The sequence below is a fragment of the Perognathus longimembris genome, chromosome 1 (assembly GCF_023159225.1).
Source record: "Perognathus longimembris pacificus isolate PPM17 chromosome 1, ASM2315922v1, whole genome shotgun sequence".
NCBI lineage: Eukaryota > Metazoa > Chordata > Mammalia > Rodentia > Heteromyidae > Perognathus > Perognathus longimembris.
Window position 1 is genome coordinate 143,266,577 of NC_063161.1, and position 21,303 is coordinate 143,287,879.

The 21,303-nt window shown below is 42.8% G+C and overlaps 1 protein-coding gene across 4 annotated transcripts in view; it reads right to left on the reverse strand.

Moving 5' to 3' along the window:
* Susd1 (sushi domain containing 1) overlaps window positions 1-21,303 on the reverse strand; it is a 97,576-nt gene that overhangs the window by 60,202 nt on the left and 16,071 nt on the right. For 3 of the 4 annotated variants that reach the window (XM_048339139.1, XM_048339148.1, XM_048339157.1), the window contains exons 3-6: window positions 20,388-20,543; window positions 12,555-12,707; window positions 11,304-11,483; window positions 1,820-1,999 (exon numbers count right to left, since the gene is read on the reverse strand). In XM_048339139.1, coding sequence (XP_048195096.1) covers window positions 1,820-1,999; window positions 11,304-11,483; window positions 12,555-12,707; window positions 20,388-20,543 — 669 coding nt within the window. The remainder of the gene's footprint in view (window positions 1-1,819; window positions 2,000-11,303; window positions 11,484-12,554; window positions 12,708-20,387; window positions 20,544-21,303) is intronic. The other variant, XM_048339164.1, reaches the window with a different exon arrangement.

Below are 21,303 nucleotides of genomic sequence, written 5' to 3' on the forward strand. Positions count from 1 at the left end.
GCCTGTTCCCATATGTGGCATGGAGGCAGAGGGGTGAAGGGAAGCACACAGAAGTGCACTCTGAGTCATGAGAAGACCTTCCTGTGAGACTAACAATTCAAGAAAAGCACTAACTAGCATGGCACTTGAAACTTTTCAAAATCCTCCCCATACATGAGCCCAACTGACTCCCTCTCCCAAAACATTTTGATAAAGGAAAGGCAGACTTTATTTCCACTCTTGAACAGACAAGGAGACTGAGGGTCATAGTGGCTTGCCTGATGACAGATGGTTTATATATGGCAGTGCTAGAACTTGAATGGATGGCAAAACCTTTCACTTCCAGGTATATGTTTAAAAGATTTGAAAGCAGAGGGTCAAGGAGATATTTGTACACCCAGATTCCATGGTAGCATTGTACTCAACAGCCCAAAAGAATGAGAGCAACTGAAGTGTCCATGGATGGATGCACAGACATACACGTGGAAGTTTCTCCACCTTGCAAAAGATCCCTGACACATTATGGATGCACTTTGAAGATACTATGAAGAATGAGCTAGGTGTGGTGACTCACGCCTATAATCCTAGCTACTCAGGAGGCGGAGACTGAGCAAAGGACAGTTCAAGGCCAATCTGGGCCAAAAGTTCATGAGATTTCTTCTCCCCCATCTCAACAGAAAAAGATGGGAGTGGTGGCATGTGACTATCATTCCTGCTCCTGCCCTCAGGAAGTCTAAATACGAAGCCCACACTTCAGGCAGGCCCAGAGAAAAAAGCAAGCTTGGATCTCAATAACACCCAAAGCAAAAAAGGGCTTGAGGTACGGTGTAAGTGCTAGAGTACCTGCCTAGCAAAGACATTAGGTTCTAACTCCAATCCTGAGAGAGAGAGAGAGAGAGAGAGAGAGAGAGAGAGAGAGAGATTTATGGTAAGTGGAATAAGCCAGTCTTAAGAAGACAAACAAAACAATTTTATTTATGTCAACTACCTCAAGTAGTCAATTTCATAAGATACAAAACTAGAATAATGGCATGTCAGGGGCAGTAGGAAAGGGGAATGGGGAATCATTTCACAGGTATAGAACTTCAGTTTTGAAAGATTAAAAAGTTGTACAATAATATGACTGTATAGCACTATGACCTACACACTTATAAATAGTTACATTGGTACATTTTTTGCTTTGTGCTTTACAGCAATGTGTGTGTGTGTGTGTGTGTGTGTGTGTGTGTGTGTGTGAACTTAGGGCCTGGGCTCTGTCTCTGAACTTTCTGGCTCAAGGCTAGCACTCTACTACTTGAGCCACAACTCTACTTCTGGCTTTTTGGTTGGTAATAGGAGATAAGAATCTCACAGACCTTCCTGCCCACGCTAGCTTCCAACCACGATTCTCAAATCTCAGCCTTCTGAAGAGCTAGGATGCTACGAGTGAGCCAGCAGCACCCAAATAATTTTGAAAATAAACATTTAAAAGCCCTTCTCTATCATATCACCTTTAATCTGAAAAGTATGTGCATATGTGAAGTTAGGAGTATGCCCCTCTGAGAAAATGGTTCATGAAAAAACATTTCTCACCCAACCAAGAAGAGAAAATAGCCATCCTTATGAGTTATGGTGTTTCAAAAGATGAATCCATAAAATTTTCTATCCAACTTGTTTCTCTAATCCAATTTCTAAGTCTTAAAGATTTAGCTGACAAACATCAAGCTAAATGCCCACCCAGGAAATGCAGAGCTGGGCACTGAACATGGAGGGCATCCTCCTGCCAGTGTTTTTTTGGTCCAAGCTCACAATGGCTGTTTAGTTCCTAGGAAACAGGAGCCCAGCAGAAGGCAATCTGTACCTGTGCATGTTAAAGTGCTTTCTCTCCAGCTGCCTTTCTCCGTGCACACAGACGTGATGGCTCCTCCAGGGCTCACAAAGCCCTCTTGACAGACATAGTGAGCCACACCACCCAGGCTGGAGCTGTGATTCCCCACCAACATGGCGTTCTGCACTGCTGGAGGATGGCCACAGTTGATCTCTGCATTGGAAAGCAACACACCGCCAGTCATGAGCCTGGAATTTGTATTTAAGAAGTAAACATTTAAAGATGGCCACTGATGACCACCAGCACCTGGCTAAAATCTCTACTTTCTTTAAAAAAAAAAAAAAAAGTAAAAGTGTCTCACTTCTAAACATCCAATTTATGTGAATCTTTCCATTTGAAAACATCCTTTGCAGCTGGGAGCTGGTGGCTCATGCTTATAAGCCCAACTATTCAGGAGGCTGAGATCTGAGGACCATGGTTCAAAGCCAGCCCAGGAAGGAAAGTCTGTGAGAGTCTTATCTTTAATTAACCACCAAAAAGACAGAAGTGGAGCTGTGGCTCAAGTGGCAGAGCACTAGTCTTGAGTAACAAAGCTCAGGGACAGTGCTCAGGCTCTGAGTTCAAACGCCAGTCCTGGGACTTGAACAAACAAAAAACATTGCAAAATTAGGAGACAAACCTAGAACTGTAAAACTGATACAAAATTTCTTCTCCACCAATCTGACAACTAAAAGACAATGGACCATTTACAGGAACTATTTGAAGAACAATTATGACATTATTATTTTAGATCCAATCAAACTGTAATTCGCAGAGCAGTAGCAGAAAGATTTTCAGATATTTGGGTTGTTCAAAATATTCATGTGTGTGGATTTTCTGAGAGAAAAAAATCAGTTCCAGATTGATTTAAAAAAAAAAATCAAGCTGGGTGCTGGTGGCTCACACCTGTAATCCTAGCTACTCAGGAGGCTGAGATCTGAGGATCATGGTTTGAAGCCAGCCCAGACAGGAAAGCCCGTGAAACTTTTTTTTTTTTTTTTTTTTTTTTGCCAGTCCTGGGCCTCGGACTCAGGGCCTGAGCACTGTCCCTGGCTTCCTTTGCTCAAGGCTAGCAGTCTGCCACTTGAGCCACAGCGCCACTTCTGGCCATTTTCTATATATGTGGTGCTGGGGAATCGAACCCAGGGCTTCAGGTATACGAGTCAAGCACTCTTGCCACTAGGCTATGTTCCCAGCCCCTGTGAAACTCTTATCTCCATAAACTACCCAGAAAAACCTGGAAATGGCACTGAGGCTTAACTGGTAGAGTGCTAGCCTTGAGTACAAAGAGCCCCCCGGACGGGCTTAGACTCTAAAGAAGATGGTGCTGAGACTTGAATGTGTGGAGCCCAATTGTAGATCTAAGAGAATGCTGGCTATGAAGAGACGCAAGCATTATGAACTGAGTGGAGAGAAGAAGAGAAAAGAGGCAAGGGATCCATTTCTAAACTTCCACTCTTATAGTATAATCATGCGATCTAGGTTCCAACTTTTGTTCTGAAGACAAAATCTCAAGGTCTCAGCTCCAACTTCTGTTATGAAGACAATAAAACTACAGGGTTGATGTTTTTAAAATACATAAGATAATATGATAGGATGGGAAATATTTTATCTCTAAGGAGATAACATTAGGACCTGAAGGCTATCTATGTTTCAGACCAGAGAATGTTTCAGTCAAATGAAACAGACAAAAACAAATGCTGGCAAGGATGTGAGGAAAAGAAAACCTTTATATAGTGTTGCTGAGAATGATTTATTACAGCCACTATGGAAATCAGTATTACGGTTCTAAAAAAGACTAAAGTAGAATTACCAGAGGGCCCAGTTGTAGTACTCCTGGGTGTATCCATACCTGTAGAAATCAAAGTCATCATACAACAGAGGTAGCTATACACACATATTCATGGCAGCAGGATTCATAAGAGCCAAGTTATAGAATCAGCTTAGGTGCCCATCAATAGATGAATAAATAAAATGTGGCATGAATACACAATGGAGGGGCTAGGAATGTGGCTTAGCGGTAGAGTGCTTGCTTAGCATGCATGAAGCCCTGGGTTTGATTCCTCAGCACCACATAAACAGATAAAGCCGGAAGTGGTGCTGTGGCTCAAGTGGTAGAGTGCTAGCCTTGAGCAAAAAGAAGCCAGGGACAGTGCTCAGGCCCTGAGTCCAAGCCCCAGGACTGGCCAAAAAAAACAAAAACAAAAACAAACCCACAATGGAGTACTATTTGGCCATACAGAAGAGCTAAATCATGTCCTTTGCAGGAAACAGGGTAGAACTAGAGATTACCATATCAAGTGAAATAAGCCAGATTCAGAAAGACAAGAATCATATGTTTGCCATCAGTTGTGGAAGCTAAATTTTAAAGAGCTATAAAAGCAGAAGAAAGACCATTAGGAAAGAGGGAGAGACCTGAGGAGAAGGGGGGGGGGTGAGATACAAGTAAGTAATAGGGCTGAATATTATCAACATACATTAGGTGTATGTATGAAAATGTCACAGTGAAACTCAATGTGTTAGACCCCTCTATCTAGCTGCCTTTTTAATGGTGTCCTAATATAACTTTGTTCTCCTATTTTTCTGTCTCAGTAAATTCTTTTATCAACCCACAACTCCAAACATTCATGACAAAACAGTGACCCTCACAAGGAGATGTAGAGGAATGCCTTCTGTTTCATTCCAGGACCTTCAGTAGCACTTGCACTTGGAGATAGATGCGTGTTTCTGGACAGGGCGATTCCCTGGTAGGTTCTGAAGGTCTCTTGCTCATCAGTGTCTGGAACCCATTGCCCTTAGGGGTGAAGGACCTAAGACTTATGTAAACTCTGGAGAAATGATCTAGTTTCACTGAAATTTTCAGGTCTCTGGCCTTGGCAACTCTCTGGTAAAACCCCTAAAAATGAGACAGAAAGTGATCTAGCTGCCTGCAGGACACAGGGTGAAGAGTCTGCTTGTTCTCTTCATTTCAAGCCCCCACTTCCAATATACATGGGGATTTGGCCTCCCTCCTCTGCCCTGTAGAAAGATTAGTTCTGCCCTATGGAAGAAGTCTTGGTGTCGCTGGCCATGAAGTTACAGATAGTGGTACACCATGAGTTCCATCCTCTGCTGACCCTCTCATACCTCTCGGGCTAGGATTCAATTCTATGCCAACGGTCAATCCAACTCTGCTATAACCCCACGGACTTTTTAATAAACCTCTGTCAAAGCAAAATAGCTAGGTACCAATGGTTCACGCTTATAATCCTAGCTACTCAAGAGACTAGGTAAGGATTGCAGTTCAAAGCCAACTTGGGCAGGAAAAGTCCATGAGACTCTTATCTCCAATTAACTACAAAAAGCTGGAAATGGAACTGTAGCTTAAGTGGTAGAGTGCTAGCCTTGAGCAAAAGATCCCAGGCCCCAAGTTCAAGCCCCAATACTGGCACACACACACACACACACACACACACACACACACACATAAAACTAGATATAAATAGATGGATAGATGGATGGATGGATGGATGGATAAAGGCAAGGACACCTCTACAACCCTTTGCAGCTCAAAGTAACTGCAAAAAGATGAGACATTTGCCCAACTAATTGTTGTTAGGGGGAATATGGAGCAAAGTACTCTCCTTAAGAAGGCCAGTGGACAGGAAAATATCAAGAACCCGGTAGAATGTGGAGGCTAGACAAGCACACAAGCGTGGGCCAGATGGGATGCAGAAGTAAAAGCTGAACTCCTAAGATGTTTCCTCATATACCTGATTTGAACTACGCTCCTTGAAAAAATAACCAACCAGGAAGGCCCATGAAAAAGAAACAGCAACCAACAAACTTCCAATAACTATGAAAGCTTGCCCCAACTTTCTATCAGCACAGCAGCACAAGTGCTTAACCCCTTTGCCTAGATGCTCAGTGTTTTCTTTAATGGTATCCTAACATAAGCTTGTTTTTAAAGTCCACGTGTGAGTTCATTTGAAAACAAAGAAATCAGGGATTCAATCTCCACCTGTGCAGTTTGGGGATTAGACGTGGAGTAGACCCATCACCTGCCTGCCAAATGAGCTTCCCAAAGACTCAGTGTTGTAAGAAAGAGCAAGGACTACTGTCCCTTTGTGTAACTACAGGGACCACATTCACTGAGAAATAATTTAAAGCAGCCAGGTTGTTGCTAATGTCAACTAAAGAGGTCAATTCTGCTGAGGAAGGCTTCTCTCCCCCTGCCCACTCCCCTTGGAAAGACATGAACAAACCTATCTCTCATAACAATTTAAAAAAAATCTCTTCAAGCGAGTGCTAGTAGCTCCTGCTTGGGAGGACTGGAATGACGACCATACTCAGTTTTGTTTTATTTTTGGTACTGTTCTTTTTAATTGGTTGACATAGAGTTTCAAAAACATTTTTTTTTCCCAGATTGGCCTTGAAACATAAGCCTCCCAATCTCCCACGGTTCTCTCAACCTCCCTGTCTCGAGTAGCTAGGATTACAAGCTTGAGCTATCGTGCCCAGATAATAAATGCTACTTTGAAATGATAACATCCCTGAGGAAAGAAAACAGACATCACTAAATTTATAAGTATAAATAAGAAGACAGCCATAACTTCCACGTTTGTTACCCAGCAGAGATAACTCATACCTACCAAATACTAAGCAGAATAGAACTGAGAAAATAGCCCACAAAAAAAAGACTATCAGCAGGGTCCTGAGGAACCCTAGGAAACCTGCTCAGTAATTTTAGTAACAATAACATTCATAAAAATCCTGCTGGGGGCTGGGAATATGGCCTAGTGGCAAGAGTGCTTGCCTCGTATACATGAGGCCCTGGGTTCGATTCCTCAGCACCACATATACAGAAAATGGCCAGAAGGGGCGCTGTGGCTCAAGTGGCAGAGTGCTAGCCTTGAGCAAAAAAGAAGCCAGGGACAGTGCTCAGGTCCTGAGTTCACGGCCTAGGACTAGCCAAAAAAAAAAAGAAAAAATCCTGCTGGACAAAAAGCTATCTTATCTATTCCTCACAGAAAACCATGCAAGTAGATGTGTTTTTGTCTCAAGGAGTTCATAGATAGGAAATTAGAGGCCCTAAGCACTTAAGGCACATTCAACAGTCATATGAGTAACAGCTGGAGCCAACAGTCAAACAGTAGTTTGTAAAAAGTGAAAGATTTATACGATCTGAAGAGAAACCAGAGTATTCAAACAGTAGTTTGTGAGACACCCCAAGTCAAGTCCACTCAGTCTTAGTAGCCTCACAATGAAGGCATCCTCTCTATTCCTGAGTAAGACTGGCCATGTAGGTTAGCTAATCACTCCAAGAAGTCTCTATAACAACTCTCCGATCTTGTCTCTGAATGTGTTCCCAGAGCAAGAGAGTTGCTAGAAATAGACCCCCCATATCCCATAGCTGCGTGATACCCCCTCCACCAGATCTTCTTGGTATTGATGTGTAGAGTCCCATGGTGTGAGAGTAAGATCTGAGTCTCTTGCTAGAACGTGGCCCTGCTGCCGGCATTCCCGCCATGCTAGAAGACAGACCAGCGGGTGCCTAGGAAAGTAGGCAGTTCCTACTAGGAAACATGCGGCCATCAACCCAACAGAGATCATAATCAGTAATAAACACAGACTCCTATCTGATACCATTCCCCCACCAAGCTCTTACTGTCACAAGGAAATAAACATTTTAAGTGTGTATGCAAAGGAAAGTGAAAATAAGCAGCACAAATTTTCATGGTATATGCAAAGAGGTGTTCATTAGAGCGCATGTTTCTCTGGCTAATTGCATTATTAAGTAAGTACATTGGAATCTGCATCTAGAATTCAGTTGACTAATTAGGAGCATGGCTGGGGATTTTTATTTGAAATCAGCAATCTCAAAAGAGGTCTCCCTAGGGAGGAAGGAGGAAAGGGGTGTTGTGACTGTTCTAAGTTCCAAACCTATAATGGGAACTTTATTTTAGATCTTGTTGTAGGGTTTTCATTCTACCCAAGACAATATTCTAGAAGGAAATGTGTGTGATGAAAGGAACAGGCCATTAATATACCTATCAACTGCTGTACCATGAATGTCAACCACATTGGCAACTGTTTCTTATAAATACCAGCACAATAGCAGGGATTGTTAACAGAAAGGATATCCTGACATAAGACAATTCATCTAAGACTAGTAGAGATCGATAGACAATAAGCTTAGACAGAAAAGAAAATGACAGACAGTGCCCACAGATTGTGGCCAATATTTTGCCAACTGCCTGGGGAATAATAGAGTTAGGCCACTTATTGATTCTGATCTCCCCCCTAAAACTCTCAGAAAACCAAACACTAGAGGCCACGCTCCACAAAAGAACAGACATGGGGGAGAAAACTGAAGTCAATCACAATTTTCATTTTTATCCAGAAATAGTAGAAATAGCTCTATCAGGCCTGAGAATCAAATGCTTATGTATCATCTAAAAATCAGTGGAATGTGGAGAATTGTGCAGCCCAAAGGGTTCAAGCAGATTAAACACCAAAATCTATTCTGTCCTTCTATCTTAACCACATAACGCAACACAATACATACACTTTCTTAATTCCCTCTTACTACATGGTAGGATTTTGTAGGCCGTGCCTATACCCTATAGGGGGTATCTAGGACTTGAACCCAGGGCCTCTCACTCTTGCATGACTTTTTCACTCAAGGCTAGTGCTCTACCACTTGAGTCACAACTCTATTTCCAGATTTTTGGTGGTTAGTTGGAAAAAGAGTCTCGTGGACTTTCTAGTCCAGGATGCTACAAAGTGCGATCCTTAAGCCAGGCACTGGTAGCCTGTAATCCTAGCCACTAGGGAGGCTGAGATCTGAGGATCAAGGTTTGAAACCAGCCCAGGCAGTCCATGAGATGGTTATCTCCAATTAATCACAGAAAAAGCCAGAAGTGCACTGTGACTCAAGTGGTAGAGTGCTAGCCTTGAGCAAAAGGAGCTCATTGACAGGGCGCAGGCCCTGAGTTCAAGTCCCAGGACTGGCATAAACAATCAAACAAACAAACAACAACAAAACTCTGCAATCCTCAGATCTCAGCCTCCTGGGTAGCCAAGGTTACAGGCATGAGACACCTGGTTCATAAAGATGGCAGCCAAATGCTGTCAGACAGAAGGATCAGCCAGGAGCTCTCTGACTGCCACCACCCTCCCTGTGTCCCTGCACATGCTCTGGTCCATCCCTGTGAGTCTCAACTCTGTGGTGCCTCCCCTCCTTCAAGGAGCCGGCTGGTTCCATCCTGCTGTGTGCTTGGTCCAGGCACTTCTGGCCTTGAGGATGGCAAACATAGGTGTCTCTCCTTTCTGTAGAACATACATAAGTTTGTATTTGATTGTTTTTTGCCAGCACTGTGGCTTGAACCCAGGGACCGGGTGCTGTCCCTGAGCCTCTCTGTGCTGAAGGCTAGCACTCTACCAACTGAGCCACAGTGCCAATTCCAACTTTTTCTGTTATGTGGTACTAAGGAATCAAACCCACTGCATGCTAGCATGCACTCTACCACTAAGCCACCTTCCTAGCCCGTATGCAAACTTTTTTTTTTCAGGGACCATGCCCAGGCCCTGAGTTCAAGCCCTAGGACTGGGGCCACTCTAGCCTTTTCTACATATGTGGTGCTGAGGAATCGAACCCAGGGCTTCATGTATACGAGGCGAGCACTCTTGCCACTAGGCCATATTCCCAGCCCCTGTACGCAAGCTTTTGAGGACTCGGATTCTGATGCTAAGAAAGCCCAGGTACATAGAATAGAACCTGACAAGAAGTTAGTGCTTAATACATAGTTGCTGAGTTAGTAAACAGATAGAAAGGTGAGATCCTAGGGAATCAGCCCCCATTTTTTTTTTTTTTAAGAAATAAGAACAAGAACAGGCAAATAAGGAAGTACCAGCTAGAGATTCTAAATTTTCCAGAGATCTCATGGAAATGCATGATGGGCATTTCAATACTTTCTACCTAAATTCTTTCCCAAGAAACAGGGTCAGAGGAAGCTTTTAGGCCTCACTTCCCGCTCACATCTCTGAAGTCCAGGTTACAGCTCCTCCCCTTCACCCCCACTTCCACCCTCCACCATGGTACCTGCTTGGATGGAGGAAGCCCAACTTTGGTCAAAAAAAGCTGCCATGTGAGGTGTGTCACATGGTGTCCCATGCACAAGCACCCACTCTTCAGCAAAGACCAAGCTCACATTTTGCTGGTATGTAGTATGTAGTGGGATCCCCAATTCCTATGGCTTCAGAACACTGAGCTAAAAATACCGTGTTTACTGGCACATGGCCCAGACTCTGGAGTGTGAAGAAGACTAAAGGGTAAGTCAGAAGAGGGGGTGTTTTCTGGGGGGAGCTGAAACAGAGTGAGAAGTGGTTGTGGTGGGGGGTGGGGTAGGAGGCACGGTCATTGCAGAAGGAAGAAAGAAGCCGGCATCTCTGCAATAACCATTCTTTGGGGAAAGTAACAAGCCCTCGCCTCTAAATTCTTTTTGAATCCTTACTCTAGCTGCTATGAATTTCTTAAGAAATCATTTCCCCATGAAGTTCCCTCTATAAATCTTTAGATGGTTCTTAGATTGTGCGTGATGCTGCATTTTCTTCTTTTAAATTAACACGGGACCTTCCATATTTATGGGCATCAGCTAATGTGTCGTGATCACATCAGGGAATGTAGCAACTCATCTCCTTGACTGTGATCCTTCCTTTGCAGTGGAAATTTTCAATTCTTCTCTTCCAGTTCTTTATAAAATACATGAAAAAATATTGTGAAGTGTAGTCACCCTGTATTACTGAAGAATGCTTCTTATGCTCCAGAGAGCACGATTCTATTTTCTCCTTTGGTGAGATCAACTTTTTTTTTAAATCCCATATATATAACTGAGAACATGCAGTGCCTAATCTATGTCTGGATCACTCTATTTAATTTATTCCACTCAGGTTGCTGTGAATGACAGGATTGCATTCTTTTATGCCTTAAAGGTATCCAGTGTGTGTGTGTGTGTGTGTGTGTGTGTGTGTGTGTGTGTGTGTGTAGGCACGCCATTTTTCATTATCCATACATTGGTTGATAGACACCTAAGTTGATAATATTGGCTACCTATTATGAAAACATAAAGTTCTAATATCTCCTTGATACATTGATTTATATCCTTTGGACATTTACACAGTAGAAGGATATCTGGATCATACAATAGTTCTGTTTTAGGAATTTTATTGTTGTTTGTTTGTCTTGGTAGTACAAGAAAAGGGAAGGGAAGATATAAGAAAGAATCTAGAATAAAAGATGGACTCATCACTGCCCACGATGGCAAGGTCTTATTATTCCAGAAAATACCAAGAGAACCAACTGAAAACCTAGTAGGAAGAAAATAAGGATTTATGGAATTTATTTAATACATTTACTCCCCAAAGTAAAATTCAGAGAGAAATAAGAAAGCAATCTTAAGATAGTATAACTGGAAGTGGGTACCATTTGAAACCTCACCTTGGCAATATAATTTGGGGGCCTCCCACGTGCCCAGGGCTGTGCAGCTTGAAAGTGTATATTCTGGGACACTGAGAAATCCTTCTTTGCATTCATAACGAACCTGGCTGCCCAGTCTAGACGTGTAGTTTCCAATGACAAAGCCACCTGGGACCTCAGGGGCTGGGCCACAGTCTATTTCTGAAAACAAATTCATGTTGAATTCATTACTACATGAAAGTAACTTTTCAAAGTTCACAATCTCTCCCCACCTCTAACCCATGTCTCATGCATATCTCAAGTCCTATTTCAATTATATTCAAGTTAATTTTATGTGATTTCTATCACATTTCCCATGATTATCTCTATTTGGCCTTTTGCACTTTCATGGATAATAGCATGCAGACAACTTAAAAAAATAATAAAAGGGACAGACTTCTTCATGTAAGTCCTTTGTCTCTTATCATGTAAATCAAAGTGAAATCTCTGACTATTTAACCATGACATGACTATGTATTTGATGTTATTAAAAAGCACGGATATTGCAACAATTCTGGGACTTAATTGTTTTTAATTTTGGGATTTATTGTTTAAATACTTTCAAATAAAAATCATCTCAAGCTGGAGCTGGTGACTTATGCCTGTTGTCTTAGCCACTCAGGATGCTTAGACCTGAGGATCGAGGTTCAAAGCCAGCCAGGACAGGAAAGGCCCTGAGACTCTTAGCTCCAATTAACCATGAGAAAACCAGAAGTGGTGCTGTGGCTCAAAGTGAGAGAGTGAAAAAAAGAGCTAAGGAACAGCACCCAGGCCCTGAGTTAAAAGCCCCATAACTGACAAAAGGAAAAAAATATATCGATGAACAACAATAACAAAAAAAGAGCAATAGATCTTCACTAATCCATACTAACAACATACACTTTTAGTTTAATAAAGGAAAAGTTTGAACTGCAAAATACCTTAAGATAAATGGGCTTTTATAAATTTGAGGGGCACTTTTGGGATGTTCAATTCTTGCCAATCAGTTGTGTGAATCAGCTAATATAGTGTCCCAAATCAAAATATTCATTAGCCACTGGAGTTTATTGATCCCTGAAGTCTGCTAATTTTCGCCTGTTAACATGACCCCTTCTAGCTTCATTAGGCCGTTATTTGTTTTGTATAAAGATAATCACCACTGCCATCCCAGCACAGAGCTCCAGACATCAGCGTGGGAAAGCCATCTGCACAGAATCTCTCCACAAGAAGCCACATTCATGGGCCGACACCCACCTGCGCACCGCGTGCCTCCTCTGCTCGGGTGGAAAGGCACACGTCCGTTCATTGGCAAGTATCCATCAATGCAGTAGCACTCGAAGTTTCCTTGAGTATTGACACACCGCCCTCCATTCCCGCATACGCCAGAAACCTCACATTCATCTATGTCTGGAGACCCATGCCAAAGACAAGAAAAAGAGGGGGGGAATAAACAACAGAAAAACAAACAAACGAGGCATTTTCTCACATTCTCAATGCATGCATAGTGAATTTTATCTTACTCCCTGAAGGTTCTTTTTTTTTTTTTTGCCAGTCCACAGGGGCTTGGACTCAAGGCCTGAGCACTGTCCCTGGCTTCTTTTTGCTCAAGGCTAGCACTCTGCCACTTGAGCCACAGCGCCACTTCTGGCCATTTTCTATATATGTGGTGCTGGGGAATCGAACCCAGGGCTTCATGTATACGAGGCAAGCACTCTTGCCACTAGGCCATATTCCCTGCCCCTGAAGGTTCTTTTATATATCCTTCACATCGTAGGTGTTGAACACATAGGCAGTGTCCAATAAATTCTCGTCACTATCTTCAGGAAATTCATACAAACCAACAACCAGATAAGCACCAGTGGCTCACACCTGTAATCCTAGCCACTCAGAAGGCTGAGATCTAGAGATCATGGTTCAAAGCCAATCTATGCAGAAAAGACAGTGGAGATTCTTCAATTAACTAGCAAAATGTTGAAAGGAGAGCTGTCGCTCAAGTGGTGGAGAGCTAGTTTAAACAAACAAACCAAAAAAAATAAAGAAAGAAAGAAGAAGCAAACAAACAAGAGCTCAAGGCCCTGAGGTCAAGTCTAAGGATTGGCACAAACAAAAAATAAATAAATAAATAAATAAACAAACAAACAAATAAATAAATAAATGTTCAGTGGCAGAGGGCTTGTCTACTACGCACAAGGCCCTGGAGTTGATTAACACACACACACACACACACACACACACACTTAAATTATATAGTGATAATAATCATAATCTCAGAATATCTAAAAGTAGAATTACAACATAAAACAATTTAAACCAGAATGAAAAATTCTAAGGGGTTGGTGGTATAGGATAGTTCAGCAATAGAGCACTTGCCCAGCATGCACAAGAACTATGGTACAGTCTTGAGCACCAAAAAACAAAAAATGCTAGAAACTGACAGCTTTCCAGCTCAGGAGCATGGGATAGTGGTACAGGTTGTAAGAATGTAATTAAGCCAGGCACCAGTGGCTCACACCTGTAATCCTAGCTATTCAGGAGGCTGAGATCCCTAGTACTGGCACAAAACCAGAAAAACCTCAGTCTAACACAAAGGACTTGGATCTCATGATTTCATTGATAAGAAGCTTCCAGAAGAGGCAAACCCACCAAGAAAGTGGATGCAAACGCTGGATATGGGGGTCTCTTTCTTAGGGGATGAAAAGCTTCTGAAAGTAGTACTGATATTTGTAGAATTCTGCAAACACACACACACACACACACACACACACTAAGTGTAGCACTAAAATGGGTACATTTTAGGGAATGTAAGCTACACCTCAATGAAGCTGTTGTTTAAAGGGAGGGGGCCTGGAACTCAGGGACAGAGTGACTGCAAGCATGCACAAGAACTGGGGTTTGATTCTCAGCACCCACAAAAAATATATAAAGTGGGGACAGGAAGGGAAAACTAGGAGAGAGTGAAGGAAGGGGGTAACATTGCCCAAAAAGAAATGTACTTTTTCCTGACATGTAACTGTAATCCCTCTGTATGTCACCATTATACTAACTTTATACTAATAATATATAAATATATATGAAGAAAAAATGGAAGGCATTCTGAGAGAAAAATCAGTCTTCTGAGAAAAGGAATAGTAGTCCTGTCCAAAACACTACAATCCATATAGTACTGGAGTGATGCTTTCAGAGCTCTAAGAAAAAGAGAACAAAACAACGGCTTTTAAGAAAAGAAATGACATTTTAAGATATGACTTTTAAGAATAATGTCACTGATATTTTTCTGGAAAAAAAAAGCCAGTAATGTGTGTGTGTGTGTGTGCGCGCGTGCATGCGAGTGCACATACACGCAGGGAGTAAAAGACATCACAGAACTGGGCACTGGTGGCTCATGTCTATAATCCTACCTACTCAGGTGGCTGAGATATGAGGATTATAGTTCAAAACCAGCTCAAGCAGGAAAGTCCATGAGACTCTTACCTCCAATTAACCACCAAAAATCAGAAGTGGAGGTGTGGCTCAAATGGTAAAGTGCTAGCCTTGAGTGACAAAGCTCAGGGACAGTGCCCAGGCCCTGAGTTCAGGCCCCACACAGAGCAAGGAGATATAAAACCAACAAAACAGAGCTAAACAGCTGTTGATAATATACTCCTAGAGTTTGAGGTAATTGTTACGAAAAGATTCTTAAAATAAAAGTAACACAAAACAATATCGATCTAACACAATTTCCATAGATAACACTGGAGAAGTCTTTTCTGATCTGACTGTTGGCTCATCCCTCTAGTGAGATTTTGTTTTTTATTCAGTTGGGAATTTGCCAGCACTCTAGCTCCACTGTAAAGTTAAACAGCAAGCTTTCTGCAACTTTACACAGCCACCAATGAAGTTGTTCAACAGAGAAGGATCAGCAATACAAATACAGTCTGTCCATCTGCTTCAGAAATCTCAAAACATCACTGTAGGAAAATAATTAAGGACTTTTCCATGGACTTCTAAAAATAAACAGTTCATGTATTTGGGGGGGGCGAAAGGGGGAAGGAACATGGCTAAGTAATAGAGTATGGAAAAGATTTGGGCCTTCTGGCTAGTGGCCCAGTCATTAATCAAGTAGCTTTGTGGACAGTCACTCCACATTCTTAGAGCAATCAGAGTCATAATGATAATGAACAGCAATCATTTCTGCATGTCATCATCTACGTGCCTGGTACTGTTCCAAACAGCTCAGAATCTATTAAATATTATTTTCATTTCATTCAGTCTTCACAATAACCCCAGGAGGTCCATACTATTATCACTCCAATTTTCAGGTACCTAAACCAGAGTGGCTAAGTAATTGGAACTCCAGGATTCAAAGCGAGGTATGTGCCTTACTTAACATTCATGTTCTTCACCACTATACTAATATAATTCAATTGTGTGAGCATGCCACCAATAATTATGGCAAAATTGACATGAAATGTGACCATCGTAGCCATTTGAAAGTGTGCAACCTGAGTGTGCAAATATGTCTTCTACATGTTGTTTTCCATTCTCTTATGTAGATGCTCGGAAGGAGAACTGCTAGATCACATGGTGTGTGTGTGTGTGTGTGTGTGTGTGTGTGTGTGTGTGTGTGTGTGTGTATGTCTGTCCTAGGGCTTGAACTCAGGGCCTGGGCACTGTCCCTGAGCTTTTTGGCTCAAGGCTAGCACGAATCATGGTCAGGCATTATGCTTCGGTGTAGTTGGAATAACAGGTGCACACTACCGTGGCCAACATTGGTCAAGATAGAATCTCATCTCTTAAACTTTTTTGCCCAGACTGGCCTTGAGCCATGATCCTCCAGATCATCACCTCCCAAGAAACTAGAATTGCAAGCTTGACTTATCGTGCCTGACCTAGTTCCTCTATGTTGTTTTTTTTTCTTTATTTGTTATTGCTGAGTAGTATTCCACTATGTGAATATATCATGATTTGTTTACTCATCCTCCTTTGGGCTGTTTCCACTTTGAGCTACTACAAACATTGACGTATAAATTTGTGGAGATGAATTTTCATTTCTCTTGAGATGATTTTTATGAACATAAAAGGATGACCATGTGTTGTGAGCAAAGTACATTTTGTCTCTCTTCATGCAGTGGTATGTTATAGAAGTGAAATGCCATATAAATCACTAATATAATATAGGTGTTGTTGTGCTACACATGATTAGAGGTATCTTTTTTGTGTGTGCGCCAGTACTGGGTATTAAATTCAGAGCCTGGGTGCTATCCTTGAGCTTTTTTACTCAAAGCCGGCACTCTACTACTTGAGCAACATCTCCACTTCTGGATTTAGGGTGGTTAATTGGAGATAAGAATCTCATGGGCTGGGGATATAGCCTAGTGGCAAGAGTGCCTGCCTCGGATACACGAGGCCCTAGGTTCGATTCCCCAGCACCACATATACGGAAAACAGCCAGAAGCGGCGCTGTGGCTCAAGTGGCGGAGTGCTAGCCTTGAGTGGGAAGAAGCCAGGGACAGTGCTCAGGCCCTGAGTCCAAGGCCCAGGACTGGCCAAAAAAAAAAAAAAAAAAAAAAGAATCTCATGAACTTTCCTACTGGGGCTGGCCTCAAACCATTATCCTCAGATCTCAGCCTCTTGAATAGCTAGAATTACAGGGGTCAATCAGTGGTGCCCTGCCTGCAGGGAAAAATGTTCTAAAATGAGATAGTGGCACAACGTGGGGAAGATAGCTAAAAACCACTGACTGGTACACTTCAAAGGGATTTTTTTTTTTTTTTTTGCCAATCCTGGGCCTTGGACTCAGGGCACTGTCCCTGGCTTCTTTTTGCTCAAGGCTAGCACTCTGCCACTTGAGCCACAGCACCACTTCTGGCCATTTTCTATATATGTGGTGCTGGGGAATCAAACCCAGGGCTTCATGTATACGAGGCAAGCACTTTTGCCACTAGGCCATATTCCCAGCCTCAAAGGGAATTTTTTTGAATGAATTGTATCTCAGTTGTTTTAAAAGAAATATCATCCCTGGTGGTCTAGTGGCTAGGATTCGGCACTTTCACCGCCGCGGCCCAGGTTCGATTCCCAGTCAGGGAACCAAAATAATAATAATAATAATAATAATAATAATAAAAGAAAAGAGCACTATGTAGACTAAATATTAGTAGACCTCACATAGGATTGTTACAGAGTACATCTTCTTTTGCTACCTTCCACTTGGTCTTTGCAGAATATTTTCTTCTCTGCCACTCTCCCTTGCAGAATATTTTCTTCTCCTCCGCTCTTCTCCCTGCTCCCTATTCAGTATGCTCCAAAAATGTGTTTGTTTTCCAGTGCTGTGAATGCTGTGTATGAGCAGGGCTGATACACACTAAGCAGGTGCTCTACCACTGAGCCCTACTCCCAGACCCACTCAAACTTTTAAAAGCTTAATGTGTCCCTGAAAACTGTACTGATAAATATATTAGTAGAAAATGTTTTCTTGGAGTAGAGCAAGGTGGTCCACACCTGTAATCCCAGCTACTCAGGATGGAGAGGTAGGAGTATGACAGTTCAAGGTTACCCTGAACCAAATTACAAATAGAATGTATCTGAAAAGCAAATAAAAGGACTGGGCTAGTATGCAAATTATAGAGGACTAGCTCTAGGCCCTGAGTTCAATCCCTAGTACTACAAAAAGAAAAAGAAAAGTTTTGGTTCTTTTTTTTTTTTCCATCAGTCTTATGACTCAAACACTGGGCTTAGGCACTATCCCTGAGCTCCTTTTAGCTCAAGGTTAGTGCTCTACCACTTGAGTCACAGTGCCACTTTCCAGCTTTTTCTATAATGAATTGGAGATAAAAGTCTCATGGACTTTCCTGCCTGGGCTGGCTTGGAACTGCGATTCTCAGATCTCAGCCACCTGAGTAGATAGGATTACAGGTGTGAGCCACTGATGCCCCGCAAAAAAGGGGCTTTATTCCTGTTAAATGTTCATAGCCTTGAAAACACACATTCAGGTCTCAATCCTCTAGGACATTCCTCTGATATCTTCCCTACTGCCAAGATAAATCTCTGTGGGATTCCAGTAAACACCTTTAATTTCCTGTGATGAAGACCTATGACAGGAAACTAGGTGTCTGCCTTTTGCCTTCCTCCCCCCCCCCCCCCCCATGGCTCAAAGTTGCAAAGAAGAAAACAAAGAGAAATAGAGATTGGGTAAACTAGACACTAGCTCATCATTTTACAAGTTAGTTTTAATTAGTATTTTTTTCTTTTTAACCTACTAGCACCCATACACTTCTGCAGCCACATAGGCAGTAATTTGCTACCAAAAACAGCAGGAGGTTAGAAAACAGTTTTCTGTGAGAGAATGCACTCATTCACACCAAGGGAACATCAAAAGTACCCTTGCGGTGATTTCAGCTGGCTCAGGTCAGGAGGGAGAAGAACACAAAGCAAAGCTTCTGACAGCAGGAAGACAAACTGTGTTCTGATTAGAGATAAAAGTTAGGGGCTGAGAATATGGCCTAGTGGTAAAGTCCTCGTCCCGTATACATAAAGACCTAGGTTCGATTCCTCAGCACCACATATATAGAAAAAGCCAGAGGGGCTGGGAATATGGCCTAGTGGCAAGAGTGCTTGCCTCGTATACATGAGGCCCTGGGTTCGATTCCTCAGCACCACATATACAGAAAATGGCCAGAAGTGGTGCTGTGGCTCAAGTGGCAGAGTGCTAGCCTTGAGCAAAAAGAAGCCAGGGACAGTGCTCAGGCCCTGAGTCCACGCCCCAGGACTGGCAACAAAAACAGAACAAATAAACAGAAAAAGCCAGAGTGGCGCTGTGGCTCAAGTTGCCGAGTGCTAGCCTTGAGCAAAAAGAAGCCAGGGACAGTGCTCAGGCCCTGAGTTCAAGCCCCAGGACTGGCAACAAAAACAAAAGTTAGCAGGGTGGTGGTGGCTCCTACTTATAATCCTAGCTACTCAAGAAGCTGAGATCTGAGGATCGTGACTCAAAGCCAGCCTGTGCAAAAAAGTCCCTTTGAGACTCATATCTCCAATTAACCACCAAAACCTGGAAAGTGGAGCTGTGACTCAAAATGGTTAAACGCTAGGCTTAAGCATGAAGAGTCTCAGAGAAAGCGCCCAGGCTCTGAGTTCAAGGCCTACAACCGAGAGAGAGAAGTTCTTAGGACTTGTCTGCCCCAGGCTGGCTTCAAGTCTCATAGGCATTAGTCAGCAGCATCCAGACCAGACCTAGAACTTTTTATTAAATCTTTTTTTTCTTGTGCCAGTCCTAGAGCATAAACTCAGGAACTGGATACTGTCTTTGAGTTTTCTTGTTCAAGGCTAGCACTGTACTATTTCTAGCTTTTTAGTGGTTAATTAGAGATAAGAGTCTCATGGACTTTCCTGCCCAGGCTGGCTTCAAAGGCAGTCCTCAGATCTCAGCCTCCTGAGTAGCTAGGATAATAGGCGTGAGCCACCAGTGCCCAGTTCCAGCCTGAGAACTTCTTTTTTTGTTTTTGTTGGTTGTGGGACTCGAACTCAGAACCTGGGCACTGTCCCTGAGATCTTTTGCTCAAGGCTAGTGCTCTATCACATTGAGCCATAGCTCTACTTCTGGTTTTCTGGTGATTAATTGGAGATAAGGGTCTCACGAACTTCCCTACCTGAGTTGGCTTTGAATCATGATCTTCACATCTCAGCCTCCTGAGTAGTTAGGATTACAAGTGTGAGCAACCAGTGCCCAGATACTAGAACTTTTGAGACAAGGTCTTACTGCATAGCTCAAGTTAGTCTTCAATTTGAGATTATCAAGCTTGTAAATCCTCCTGCCCTAAGTCTCCGCAGTGCTGGGATTATAAGAAGTTGCTGAGAGTTCTAGAATTGTGTTTGTTCCGGTCTCCCACATGCAGTATCACAGTTATTCTGGTTTTGTTTGTTTTGCAGTTCAGGGTCTTCCCAAGCGCTCTACCACTGGAGCCACATCCCAGCCCCCAGCATCACAGTTCTTCTGAAGGAAGGTCCCCTCCTCGGTCACAGGCTGCCTCAGCCCTGTCCTATCTATCTCCCTCCACAGGGCAGACACCATTCTACCATCAGCATGTGGCCAGCACCACGTCCCCATTTGTGTACCTGTGCAGAAGGTGCCATCGTTGGGGATGAACGTCTTGTTGTTGTTTGTGGCCCGATAGCCTTCGAGGCAGATGCAGTAGAAGCCTCCAGGAGTGTTGTGGCAGGATGTGTGGTTCCCACAGACAACCGTGGCCCCAAGCTGGCACTCATTTTTATCTGTAGATACACAGACATCACACAGAAAAGGCTCCCCATCCACCTCAAGTTCAATAACCCAGGCTTCTCCGGTGCTGAGGACTCGGCCTCAGAGCTCTGGGACTACAGCTCCCTCATCATTTACTTGACCTCTCTCCCTTCACATTGCCGCTCAGACTGAGGGCCGTCCGTGATGCATCCAGTGGGTATAAAGCAAGCCATGAGAAAAACACAACGGCTCATGAGTGCTTTCACAACTAAATGTCTATCTATCTATCTATCTATCTATCTATCTATCTATCTATCTATGTGAGTGTTATTATGTATTCAAAATATATGGACTTGCCAGGTGCTGGTGACTCGCTCTTGTAATCCTAGCTACTCAGGAGGCTGAGATCTGAGGATTATGATGCAGGAAACCAAACTAACCACCAAAAAAAAAAAAAAAAAGCCGGAAGTAGAGCTGTGCTTCAAGTGGTAGAGAGCACTGGCCTTGAGCAGAAGAGTTCAAGGACAGCACCCTGGCCCAGAGTTCAAGCCTCAGAGCTGGCACCAAAAAAAGAAGTTAAAGAATATATATATGTAAGTATATATCAATAAATATATAGACAGATGAACTTGACTTATATTATATATATAATTTTATTTAAGAAAATATATAGTGGCTGGGAATATGACTTAATGGTAGAGTGCTTGCCTTGCATGCATGAAGCCCTGGGTTTGATTCCTCTGTACCACACACATAGAAAAAGCTGAAAATGGTGCTGTGGCTCAAGTGGTA